The 13,420-nt window shown below is 49.2% G+C and overlaps 1 protein-coding gene across 8 annotated transcripts in view; it reads left to right on the top strand.

Moving 5' to 3' along the window:
• The window catches only part of TMEM108 (transmembrane protein 108), a 404,994-nt gene that overhangs the window by 379,586 nt on the left and 11,988 nt on the right, over positions 1-13,420 (top strand). For all 8 annotated transcript variants that reach the window (XM_027545892.1, XM_027545854.1, XM_027545846.1 and 5 more), the window contains one exon: positions 9,403-10,836. In XM_027545892.1, coding sequence (XP_027401693.1) covers positions 9,403-10,836 — 1,434 coding nt within the window. The remainder of the gene's footprint in view (positions 1-9,402; positions 10,837-13,420) is intronic.

Genomic DNA, 13,420 nt, shown 5'->3' with positions numbered 1-13,420 from the left:
GGGCTTTAGGAAACATCACTATGGTGGAGGTCATAGAATTCCAGTTGAGCTATTTCAAATCCTAAAAGATGATACTGTGAAAGTGCACTCAATATGCCAGCAAATTTGGAAAACTCAGCAGTGGCAACAGGACTGGAAAAGGTCAGTTTTCATTCCAATCCCAAAGAAAGGCAATGCCAAAGAATGCTCAAACTACCACACAATTGCACTCATCTCACATGCTAGCAAAGAAATGCTCAAAATTCTCCAAGCCAAGCTTCAACAGTACATGAACCAAGAAATTCCAGATGTTCAAGCTGGATTTAGAAAAGGCAGAGGTACCAGACATCAAATTGCCAACATCTGTTGGATCATTGAAAAAGCAAGAAAGTTCCAGAAAAAAATCTTCTTTCGCTTTATTGACTACAACGAAGCTTTGAGTGTGTGGATCACAACAAACTGGAATATTCTGAAGGAGATGGGAATACCAGACCACCTGACCTGCCTCCTGAGAAATCTGTAGGCAGGTCAAGAAGTAGCAGTTAGAACCGGACATGGAACAACAGACTCGTTCCAAATTGGGAAAGGAGTACGTCAAGGCTGTATATTGTCACCCTGCTTATTTAACTTATATGCAGAGTACATCATGTGAAATGCCAGGTTGGATGAAGCACAAGCTGTAATCAAGATTGCTGGGAGAAATATCAATAACCTCAGATACACAGATGACACCACCCTTATGGCAGAAAGCGAAGAAGAACTAAGGAGCCTCTTGATGAAAATGAAAAAGAAGAGTGAAAAAGTTGACTTAAAGCTCAACATTCAGAAAACTAAGATCATGGCATCCAGTTCCATTACTTCATGGCAAATAGATGGTGAAACAATGGAAACAGTGAAAGACTTTATTGTTTTGGACTCCAAAATCACTGCAGATGGTTACTGAAGCCATGAAATTAAAAGATGCTTGCTCCTTGGAAGAAAAGCTATGACCAACCTAGACAGCATATTAAAAAGCAGAGACATTACTTTATCAACAAAGGTCCATCTACTCAAAGCTATGGTTTTTCCCATAGTCATGTATGGATGTGAGAATTGGACTATAAAGAAAGCTGAGTGCCGAAGAATTGATGCTTTTGAACTGTGGTGTTGGAGAAGACTCATGAGAGTCCCTTGGACTGCATGGAGATCCAACCAGTCAATCCTAAAAGAAATAAGTCCTGAATATTCATTGGAAGGACTGATGCTGAAACTGATACTCTAATACTTTGGCCAACTAATGTGAAGAACTGACTCATTGGGAAAGACCCTGATGCTGGAAAAGTTTGAAGGCAGGAGGAGAAGGGGACAACAGTGGATGAGATGGTTGGATGGCATCACCGACACAATGGACATGAGTTTGAGAAAGCTCCGAAAGTTGGTGATGAACAGGAAGCCTGTCATGCTGCAGTCCATGGGGTCACAAAAGAGTCAGACATGGCTGAGTGACTGAACTGTACTGAACATTTAAGATTTACTCTCTTAACAATTTTCAAATGTACAATAAGTACTGTAGCCCACTAGCCTCCTCTGTCTGTGAGATTTTCCAGGAAAGAATACTGGAGTGGGTAACCATTCCCTTCTCCATGGATTATGAACTATAGATACTATGCTATACATTATACCCAAAATTTATTTACTATAACTGGAATTTTGCCTGCCTTCCCCCATTTCCCCTGTTCTCTGTTCCCCACCTATGGTAACCACCAACGTGTTCTGTATTTCTATGAGTTTAATTTTTATTTTATTATAATTTTATTTAATTATTTATTTTTGGCTATGCTGGGTCTGCATTGCTGTACGGGCTTTTCCCTAGTTTGCGGTGAGCAGGGGCTACTCTCTAGTTGCCATGCATGGGCCTCAGTAGTTGCGGAGCATGGGCTCAGTAATTACGGTTCCCAGGCTCTAGAGCATAGGCTCAACAGTTGGAGCACACAGGCTTAGCTGCATGTGGGATTTTCCTAGACCAGGGTTCAAACCTGCGTCACCTGCATTGGCAGGCAGATTCTTTACCACTGAGCCACTAGGAAAGCCCTGATTTTTATTTTAGATTCCACACGTAAGTGAGATCATATGGTACTGGTCTTTCTCTGTCGGACTTATTTCGGTTAGCATAATGCCCTCAAGGTCCATCCATGTTGTTGCAAATAGCAGCATTTACTTCTTTTTGTGGCTGAGTAATTTTGTGTGTGTGTGTGTGTGTGTGTGTGTGTAATACTACACTTCCTTTATCCATTCATCCATTAGTAGACACTGTGGTTGTTTCCATGTCTTGGCTATTGTACATAAGGCTGGAGTGAACTTGGAGGTGCAAATATCTCTTCAAGATAGTGATTTTTGTTCCCTTCAGATACGTACTCAGAAGTGGAATTGCTAGATAATATATTACTTCTATTTTAATATTTTGAGAAAACTCCATCCTATTTCCCATGTGGGCTCTAACCAGTTTACATTCCCACCAACAGTGCACAAAGATTCCCTTTTTTCCACATCCGTAAAACACTTGTTATCTCTTATCCTTTTGATTATAGTCATTCTAATGGGTGTGAAGAGATATATCATTTGTGTTTTTTATTGTGATTTTGATTTGTGTTTCTCTGATGATTAGTGATACTGAGTGCCTTTTCACGTACCTGTTGGCCATCTGAATGTCTTCTTTGGAAAAATGTCTATTCAGACCCTCCAAGCATTTTTTTTTATCGGATTATTTGGAGTTTTTTGCTAATTGAGTTGTATGAGTTCTTATATTTTGGATATTTAGGAGAGTTTCTCATTCTTCAGCAAAGATTTGTTGTGGCTAAGGTACCTAAGGTACTGACCAACTTAGATAGCATATTCAAAAGCAGAGACATTAATTTGCCAACAAAGGTCCGTCTAGTCAAGGCTATGGTTTTTCCTGTGGTCATGTATGGATGTGAGAGTTGGACTGTGAAGAAGGCTGAGCGCCAAAGAATTGATGCTTTTGAACTGTGGTGTTGGAGAAGACTCTTGAGAGTCCCTTGGACTGCAAGGAGATCCAACCAGTCCATTCTGAAGGAGATCAGCCCTGGGATTTCTTTGGAGGGAATGATGCTGAAGCTGAAACTCCAGTACTTTGGCCACCTCATGAGAAGAGCTGACTCATTGGAAAAGACTCTGATGCTGGGAGGGATTGGGGGCAGGAGGAGAAGGGGACAAACAGAGGATGAGATGGCTGGATGGCATCACTGACTCAATGGACATGAGTCTGAGTGAACTCCGGGAGTTGGTGATGGACAGCGAGGCCTGGCGTGATGCGATTCATGGGGTCGCAAAGAGTTGGACATGACTAAGCAATTGAACTGAACTGAACTGAAGGTACTGGACTAGATATGGGGAAATATCATTGATGGAGACACAGTCTCTGCACTCTGGCAGCTTAGAGTTCAGACAGTGGGCATTTGAAACAGGACACTGGGCATTTCCATTTAGAGAGATGGGGGTTGGATCAGTGGTAGGAATGGTGGTTACAGGCACACAGGAGGGGCTTCTAGCAATAGCTTCAAGACCCAAGAGGAGTTCTAGTTAGAAAATGCTTGTCCCCAAATAAACTGAGTGACTAAGGCAGAGGAGCAAAAGCTGAAGATGAAAGGTGGTGTGGTTGCCGAGTGTTTCTGCTTGGAGGGAAATGTTTGTTTTGTAGCTGTGGTCATCATAGCTCCTACTATTGTTATATCATTGCCTGTCTTCATAAAGCGTAGGACATTTTCCTGGATCAAAACTTTCTCAGTACCTAGGGTTTCGAGCAGCCAGGATCAGAGAAACTGTGTTTAAATCCTGACACTGCTACATGATGGCCATTTTGACTTCGGATGAATGACTTAACTGTTGATTGCCATGGAGATGACTGGAGTTCTCACGCTTGTCATTCTTCTTATTTCCTGCTACCAGGAGAGGAGCTTGTGTGTGTGTGTGCTCACATGTGAGTACACATGTTTTTGATAGAAAGCTGTGATCTGTTAGCTTCAGAGTTGCAGCACGAAGTGAATTCATGTTAGCTGGAGGCCGTAGGAGTGTCTGGGTCACCTAGGCCCATCTCATGTGGTTTTCTTGCTCACATGTGTTCTAGAGATTGTACTCGGAGCAATAATTCTCAGTAGAGTCATGGATCTGATCAGTGCAACTGTTGAATCAGTGATCCCCAGACAGTTCTGGAACCCACCAGGTGATGGCCTCAGGTGTCTCTCAGAACTAAGCAGAACCCTCTGTGCTTTAAGTTCTGTGACCTGAAGCATGTCACCAGCAGGACTTGATAGGAGGAAACATTTGGAAAGTGTCTGCCTGAGAAGGGAGTAGCAGCAAAGATACACACCCCCAAACTCCTTTTTGTCTTTATGAAAAAAAAAAGTCTGCCTTTCATAAAGAAGCCCAAGGTCACAGGCATGAGTACCTCTTCAGAGCAGTCACCCAGCTTACCCTAAAGTCAGTGATGCGCATTTATTTCTGAGCATCGACAGAAACCATGCTCTTAGGAATGACAAGCTTTTTGATCTTTAAAACAAAAGGATTTTGTTTTTAAAAGAAGTCCAGAGGATGGAGCACTAGAATACCAGACCCATAGTAATGTGAAGAGAGCCCTGTGGGCTGGTGCATCATAGTATGTGGCCCAGAGTGAGGATTCCACTTCACTGGGCCTCAGCCTTCTCATCTGTCAGTGAAGGAGTTAGATAGCAGGGAGCCTTAGCGCCCCTTCCAATTAAAAGACAATAGTACTGAAATGAGAAGAGCCTGTTTCCTGGCAAGATGTATGTTATTGCCCATGTAGAAAACAGACTTCATGATGGTCAAACTTGGTGAGCATGGATTCTCTTTTTTTGTTGTTGTTGAAACATCTGATGCAGAAGCTAAATTGCAAAATAAAGTTAACTAACTTGTTAAAAATGTTAACACAGAGCCCTGAAATGGAGCTAGAAGAAAACAAGTAGGAAGAAAGAAAAGTCAAAAAATCAGTAATAGAAAATCAACTCCCAAAAGATTTTGAACCATTGCTTTTGAATATGCAGAGCAGAATGGTGAGGGAACATGGTTGAGCATGTGGACTCTGGGGCCAGGCTGCCAGGTTCAAATCACAGCTCACTATCCCAGGCTGTGTGGAAGGAGGCAGCTTCCTGTGCCTCTCTGTGCTGCTTTTCGTCGGCTGCAATGGGGAGCTAATGACAGTACCTGCCTCATCAGGTTGTTATGAAGATTAAATGTGTCAGGAACACACTCAGCCCTTCAAATGGCACGTGGCAGGCAGGAAGCACTCAGCACAGATTAGTCATTTCTCTCTTCACCAATTCCCTCCTTGCCTTTACCAGATGCAAATATCATGCCCAATATGGGCTGTCGGCAGCCAACCAAATAAACAGAAGGAGGAAGGCCTTTCCTTCCCTTGGGTCCTGGGATCACTGGGCACTGGAATTGCAGGTAGGAGGAGGCCTTCCTGCCACATCTGAGCACCCATCAATCTTTGGTTCCCACCCTCTACACTTGTCCTTATTCTGGCATCCTTTAAAAATTGGTTCTACATTTAAAACACATCAAGCAGGATTTTAGTTATAGTCTCGCCTACATATTTGGAATTAGAGCCAGCAAAGTCTATTATGCAAATCTATGCAAATTATATTCAAAGAGGCAGTAGCCCCAGATTGTGGGGAGGAGAATGAGCAGGCCAGCACAAAGGGCCTGAAGTGGAAATTTGCATCTGTTAGGGGAGCCCTGGGTTGAAGGCCTTGAGCAGTAATTGTGATGGTGTAAGCCTTTACATTCAGTGCTTAACCTTTTGTGCCAGAGAGGAGAGGCGATTTCCATAGTGAGGATGACTGTGGATGTTGAAGGAGGCATTTGGGCATTGCGATGCTCTAGCAGTTTTATGATACAAATGAAAAGTTGCTTTGAAATGATGGCTGTAATCCAGGCTGTGTCCCGACCAGCTGTGTTCTTGGACAAGTCACTTCACTCCTTCCGTTGCCCCTTCTGTGAAATGAGGGGACTGGCCTAAGTTGTTTCGAGTGCCCTTCTCACTGTGACAGCTAAATGTCATCCTCTAGGTGGAAACCCTGTGCACCCAGGATGGCAGTATCCATTCATTGTACCGAAGCTTTCAAATCTGAAGAAAAAAGGGCCCTAACAGTCCTCCTAGAGTGAAAATACCTTCAGGCGATGCTGGCATCTAGAAAGAGCTGCAGCAAGGGCACACCTGTTTACTTCCCTGAAAGTCTTGCAGGAAGGAGAACTCCAGTCAGTTGTATACTTCCCACCTGGGAGGATTTTAGCCCCAGGGATGTTCATGGTGGGAAAGTCAAGGGAATTTCTTTCCCTGAGTATTTTGAAGACCAGGGTGCATTAAGCCCTCTGCCTCTAGAGGCTGCAGAAGTTCCCCCTGGAGGCCGAGCTACCCCTCTCCTACCTCTGGCCTGTCCCTGGGGTCCCTGGGGGCCTCTCTGAAAACTCTGGGCTGCCCTTGATGCTGCTGCTGGAAGGCAACAGTGTCCTTGTCCTTGGTGATGGGCCTCAGGTTGTATGGAGCACATCTGTGCTCCACCCTAGGAATCCTCTGGGCCCTTAATTTAATTAACTCCAGCTGTTGTGGCAGCCACCAGCCGGATACAGGTGTGAGCAGACAGCCCCTGCCCAGAGCCTCGCTGACTCACTCAGGTGGGCCTCGTGGAGGAGTGAGGAGGTGGGTGAGCAGCTCTGGCAGTGGGAAGGGGAGCTGCTGGCAAGAGGTGCTCAGCTCCTCAGAGACCCCCAGCAGATTTGAGTTGCACCCTGATCAGTTTAAACCTACCCTAGGATTGACTTTCCCTGTTTCACTCATCTCAGGCCCCCACGGCTGTCCCCTAGGGCCACTTCCCAAAATAAACTCCCTGTACACAAGCCCCAGTCTCCACTTCTCATTTTTCAGAAATCTCTAAGGTATGACACGGATATCAGTCTGTTGGGTCTGCCACACAAGGTATCACCGGCCGGGAGTGGGGGGGGGGGGAGGGGGTTAAACCACAGAAAGTTATCATCTCACAGTTTTGGAGGCTGGAACCCCAAGATCTAGGTGCCAGCAGGGTTGGAGTACTCTGACTCCTTTCTTGGCTTTCAGGCAGCTGGCCTCTCACTGCCTGTCTGTGTGCGGGCCTTCTTTGCATCTGTGTCCTGGGCTCCTTTTCTTATAAGGACACCCTTCAGATTGGGTTAGGACCTACCCCATAAGCTTCATTTTGCCTTAATCAGCTCTTCAAAGGCCCTAACACACAGTTCCACCCTCAGGTGCTAGGGCCAGGGTGTCCACATATGGCTTTGAGGGGAATGTGTTCAGCACATATTGAACCAGGGTGCTCATGAGCCAACAGAGGCCTATTAGGGAATGTCCCTTAAAACCTCAGCAGTCACAACCACCAGCTCTAGGAATAGGTTGTCCCTGTGGTGCTAAACTGCCAGAGAGGGGCTGCAGCAACCCTGAGCACATGGTTCCTTCTGTAGCTGCAACTTCCTGTCCTTTTCTCCTGCCTCGTATGTGCTGGGTGACCAGGAACTCTGTGCATTTTGGATATGCCCCGGTGTCACATACTTCTCTACTGAGGGGCTTTGAACACATTATTTAATCGCCTTCAGCCTCAACTTCCTGCCCCATCAGGTGGTTAAATCGAGGGTTCAGTCAAGCATGAGAGACAGGGCCAGAGTGATGCTCAGTAGCCAGATTTTAGGATTGACCCAGATAAGGAGAAAACACTGTTGGTATATGGGCTAAACTATGAATGAAAGTGTGGAGAAATTCTGTCGTTTAGGGAGAACTGTTGGTCCTGGAGATGTGACTGCTATAGGCTCTACTCCATCTGCCGTCCCTCAGCCTCCCCCACCCACTAAGTTAGATGTGCAGGGTGAGGGAGCACTGACCCAAACCCCATCCCCTCCCCTAAGTTGGAGGAGGCCTCAGTGGTGACCCTGAACCTTGCTTTGAAGCCATGTCAGGAGGTCTCCTCCCCATCTCTGTTTCCAGAAACTCACCAGAGCCCCTGTCTTCCCCTGCCAGCTTTGCTGACCACCCCAGGTTCCCCAGCATCACCACCAGGGCCCCTGCTTTGACTGTTCATCCTGCTGGAATCTGTGGGGGAGGGAGGCCCTGAGAGGGTTGACCAGTCAGAGGCTCATCTCTACCTGGGCTGGTCTTGGCGGCTAGCAGCGCTGAAGGAAGGGCATGAGTGTGACTGAGCAGGGGGCTCCTGTGAACGGGGGAGGTCTCAGGTCAGAATCGGACCGTAGAGGTCTGTCAAGCTCTCCCTGGTGGTAGGAAGCAGCTCTTCCTAGCCCGTGGGTAGTACAGGGTGGCCAGTCTTCACGTTTATAATCCGAATAGATCCTACATATCACATTGATCTGAGGTATTATTTTTAAAGATGGGCACATGCTGTTGTGATTAATAAAATCCACACATCTTTAGAAGCGTTTTTACGTGTATAGATTTTTGTCCTTGTGCATTTTTCTCAGTGAACAAAAAGCACACACACTCACCATCATGCAAAGTCCATAGTTTTCTGTCAATGCTCAGAAGGGCTTCTCCTACTCTGGAAGGCCAGGCACCACCAGTGATCTTCCAGAGTTCAGCCTCGTGAGTACATAGAACAAGCAGTTAACCATACAACCAGCTGATGTTTATGCACCGCACCTTCTCCTGCAGGCTCTGTGCTAAGTACTTTATGGGCAGCAGATCTGGTCACCCTCTGAATCCCGTCCGCTTCTGCCTATTGGTCACCAAAGGCACCGAGATGTCTCTGCCTTGTTTTAGGATTGTTTGTGGATCTATATGACCTCACCCAGGCCCTGTTCATTTTTGTGTCTCCAGGGTCAAGGAGGGGGTAGACCCTCCTTAACTCTTTGGTGGGTGGGCGTGAACAAGCACTGTGTCTAGTTCATAAATGGAGGAGTCTGAAAAGGCGTGGGTGCTGGTCAGCTCTGCCCACCCAGCCCTGCTCAGTGACTCAGGGCGGCTCACACAGAGCTGCTGGCTTCCTTGTGGTCACACTTTGGACGGCTCCCTGGTGCAGAAGGTCCGCAGGCACTCAGGGGCCACAAGGCTTCCTCCCCCAGCCCGTCTGAGCATCTGCCCTTGGGCAGAGGGCGGAGGCATTTCAGAGGCACTTGGGAAAGGACAGGCCTGGCTGGTTTGGCTGTCTCTGGTTCCCCTGTGGGTGGGTTCTCTCTGGGAGGGGTGCTGGGTGGAACCAACCTGATAGATATCCCCGTCCCCATGGTCCTGTGTGGGATGCACAGGGACCTCAGGGATCCTCCCACCATTTCCCTGGAGTTCCCAGATGCTTCAGGTTCATGGGTAAGGAAGGCACAGGGCTGAGCTGCTCCCGGGATTTCACCTCTGCTCTCTGTCTCCCTCTCAAGGCTTCCTCCTGACCTTGGCGCTGACTGAAGCACTGGTATTTGCTGCCCAGGAACCATCTCCCAGGGAATCTCTTCAAGTCTCCCCCTCAGGCACCATCCCAGGCACCATGGTGACAGCATCCCTCAGTTCTACCAGACACTCCTCCATGGTGGCCACCCCTGCCTCTGTGGTGACACCGACCCCTCATCCTGATGGACCCTCCTCACAGGCCACAGCTCCCATGGCAACGACAACACCCCATCTAGATGGACACCCTCCTACAAACACCATCTCCACCATCATGGCGACGGCATCCACCCCCCATTCTGAAGGCTCCCTGTCCACAGGGCCACTTCCTGCTGCCATGGCAACCACATCCTCCCATTCAGAGGGCCGCGCCCCAGGCGAAACTGCGCCCACCATCCTGCTGACAAAGCCAGGGGAAGCCACCAGCCGTCCCCCCACAGCCCCCTCCAGAGCTACCACACGCAGGCCCCCCAGGCCCCCTGGCTCTTCCCGAAAGGGAGCCGGCAGTTCACCACGCCCTATCCCCGCTGCACCCAGTGGTCATGCTGGGAGGAAGGACGGCCAGCGGGGAAGAAACCAGAGCTCCACACATCTGGGGCAGAAGCGGCCGCTGGGGAAAATCTTTCAGATTTACAAAGGCAACTTCACAGGGTCTGTGGAGCCTGACCCCTCCACCTTCACCCCCAGGAACCCGCTCTGGGGTTACTCCTCCTCGCCACAGCCCCAGACAGTGGCTGCAACCTCAGCGCCCAGCAGGACCTCGTGGGTACCACCCACCACCCCCCTAGTGCCTGTGGAGGACAAGCCCAGCCTTAGCAGGGCAGACCAAGGGGGTGGTTCCACCTTCACCAGCCAAGGAGGGGAGCCAGATGCCACAGCAGCCTCAGGCACCCCTGCCAGTCAACAGCGTGCTCCAGTGCCTTCTCAGCGCCCCCATGGTGACCCGCAGGACGGCTCCAGCCACAGTGACTCCTGGCTTACTGTCACCCCCGGCACCAGCAGACCTCCGTCTACCAACTCTGGGGTCTTCGCAGCCACCACGGGGCCCATCCAGGCTGCCTTTGATGCCAGTGTCTCAGTCCCTTCCGAGGGGCTTCCTCAGGGAACATCCTTAGCCCCGCAGGCCCCAGCCCACCCAACATGGGCTTCAGAAAGCACTGTTTCCCAAGCCGAGGAGAAAGCTGTGGCCACCCCCACACCCACCATGATGGGCAGGGTGCCCAGTCCCCTCTCCACAGTGGTGTCCACAGCCACAGGAAACTTCCTCAACCGTTTGGTCCCCGCTGGGACCTGGAAGCCTGGAACAGCGGGGAACATTTCCCATGTGGCCGAAGGGGACAAACCCCAGCACAGAGCCACCATCTGCCTGAGCAAGATGGACATCGCCTGGGTGATCCTCGCCATCAGCGTGCCCATCTCCTCCTGCTGTAAGTGCCTCACACTCTCCCTTCTCCCCTCACCCACCACCACAGCAGCGTGCCCATCCCCACAATTCTTTTGCCCCACACTTGGGCAGTCCCCACCAAGTGGTCTGCAGAGTTCCCAGAACCCCAGGAGAGAAGGCAGCAGAACAAGAATCCCAGGTTATCCCACTCCTGGCCCCTAGCTCATCAGGCCATGGCTCAGATGCCCACTGATCATAAAGGCACAACTCCTAGGAGCTGGGAGTCAAGTCCAACTCGGCATTTTGCAGAAAGAAACACCAGGCTGGGGAAGGGACATGGTTTCCCCAGGACCCCAGAGCTCATGAGAGTCAGGGTTAGAATGTGAGCTCAGAGCACCCATCTTCCAGCCCAGGGCTCATGTCATGACACTACCCTGCCTGCTCTCTTCTCTAGCCACGTGACACCAACACCCCGCAAGGTGAGAGCTGGTGCTTCCAAACCGACAGCCTCCAAGTGGCAGAGCCCTTGGAGCCTTCCCCCCAACCTCTCTTCCGTCGCCCTTACTGTTGCTCTCTTCTCCTCCTCCTGTCTTCCCTCATGAAAGAAGAAAAGATGAAGTTTTTATTTTGCAGGAAGTTCTAGTAGCCTTGACAAAAACAGTTCTTATAACTAAATTGAGGCTTACAAGTTACATGTGAATTTAGCTGTTTTGTGGCTCCTCCCCATTTTGCTTGTCCATAAGTGGTGTGAAGTGGTGCTTTGTGGACCTTGTCATTGCCTTTGCTCCCACTGGGTACATGGAGAAGGGCTCCCCTAGACCACAACAATAGCGGGCCACCAGCGCCCCCTTGCTGCCACCATCACTCCCACCATCACTCCTATATTGAAAACTCCAGGGGCTTCTTCCTCCCTGAAAAAAGTGTAGTGAAAGTGTTAGTTGCTCAGTCGTGTCTGACTCTTTGCAACTCCCTGGACTGTAGCTCACCCGGCTCCTCTGTCCAAGGAATTCTCCATAAAGAATACTGGAGTGGGTAGCCATTTCCTTTCTCCAGGGATCTTCCCAACCCAGGATTGAACCCAGGTCTCCTGCATTGCAGGCAGATTCTTTACTGGCTGAGCCACTGGGGAAGCCCTCTTCCTCCCTGACGTCTCCACAAAGAACCTGATGCAATCACTTGGGACCCTTCATGTCCCAGTGAAGGGCTGCCTTCATGTCTCCCCCATGCACCTGATCTCAATTCTTAAGAGTTCTTCTGATGGCCTCACAGGAATCCTTACTGTGCCTGCCCTCCCCCCAGCCCCACCCCACACACAGACATCATCCAGGTGCCCCCTCAGTCCTTTCAGGGGTGAGAAACCCCTGTGCTGCCCACGTAGCCCCTTTGTCCTGTGGCTGTTTCCAGCTCTCCTGGGGGCCTTGTAATTTTCCCATTGTAAGTTACACTCTTTGGTTCTAACCTCTGCCCTCTGAAACCACACAAAACAAGTCCATCCACCAACCCCTGAGATACAGGAAACCACTCTCAAGGGCAAGCTTTTCTTTTCCAAGCTGTCGTCCCTGTCCCTTTGAGTCTCTTCACAGGGCCACCTGGCCCTGGTCCTGCCCCTATCTACCCCTCCAATGGCCTCAGTTCATGCCTGCCCCAGAAAAAGCACCGCATTGCCCGTGCCCAGCCGAGGCAGAGAAGCGTGCATGGCAGTTCCTCTGTTTGGACACTTTAGTCACATTCAGGCAACCTGCTCTGGCATCAGGTCCTCATGTCACACCATGGGCTCAGCCTGATCTCAAGGGGAATGAAGCCCCAGAAACTTTTTCAGAGGAGGCTATGCGGCCAGGTCTCCCAGCCTGTCTTCATGTTATGGGTCAATCAAACATCAGCACAGGAGGTGTGTGCCTTTAACATTAACCTGATGTCTGCTTGGCATTGTATTCTGACAAAATCCTTTTTAATCTGGAGTCTGGATTCTTTCCAGGAGCTGCCTCTCCCAGCTCTCTGTCTCCTTCCAGTTGATAAGCAAAGCCAACTTTCCATGTTGAGGAAAGTCCAGTCTGCTCAAGGAACCAGTGCAGGAAAAGTGAAAATGTTTACAGGTTGCATATTTCATTCTTTCCTTAAGCATATTTATTGTCACTCATGGGTGCACACAGATATTCTTAAAGCTGTGATTGCTCACTTCTAAAACAGAAGAATGATAATGAGAAAATGTAGCACTATTAGCCCATAAATTATTAATAATGGTCATATTTGAGAAGTAACCACATTAGAGACAGCTTTCTAATTTTCCATTCTTTCCATGTGTCTAGAGGCTGTAGTTTACAAAGGGAATTCCTACTATTTTTCATCATTCATCCTTAAAGCAGACTAGCTAGAGCAATAAAATAAAAAGACAAAGCAGATGCACCATACAGGTAGGGCATATGTCACCACGTGAAGTGACTTGCCCAGGGTCCCAATCACACCTGAGCCAGCCCAGACCTGGTGACACGATCCATTCGCCTCAACGGCATCTCCCAAGTGCTCACTGTGTGCCAAGCACTGTTTCAAGCACGAGGGACCCAGAAATGTGTGACACAGCTTCCCCCACCCAGCTGCCAGGGCCCTGTCCCTACCTGCACTCCCACAGC

The sequence above is a fragment of the Bos indicus x Bos taurus genome, chromosome 1, assembly GCF_003369695.1.
Source record: "Bos indicus x Bos taurus breed Angus x Brahman F1 hybrid chromosome 1, Bos_hybrid_MaternalHap_v2.0, whole genome shotgun sequence".
In the NCBI taxonomy this organism is placed as follows: domain Eukaryota; kingdom Metazoa; phylum Chordata; class Mammalia; order Artiodactyla; family Bovidae; genus Bos; species Bos indicus x Bos taurus.
This window is presented reverse-complemented; position numbering and strand designations above follow the sequence as displayed.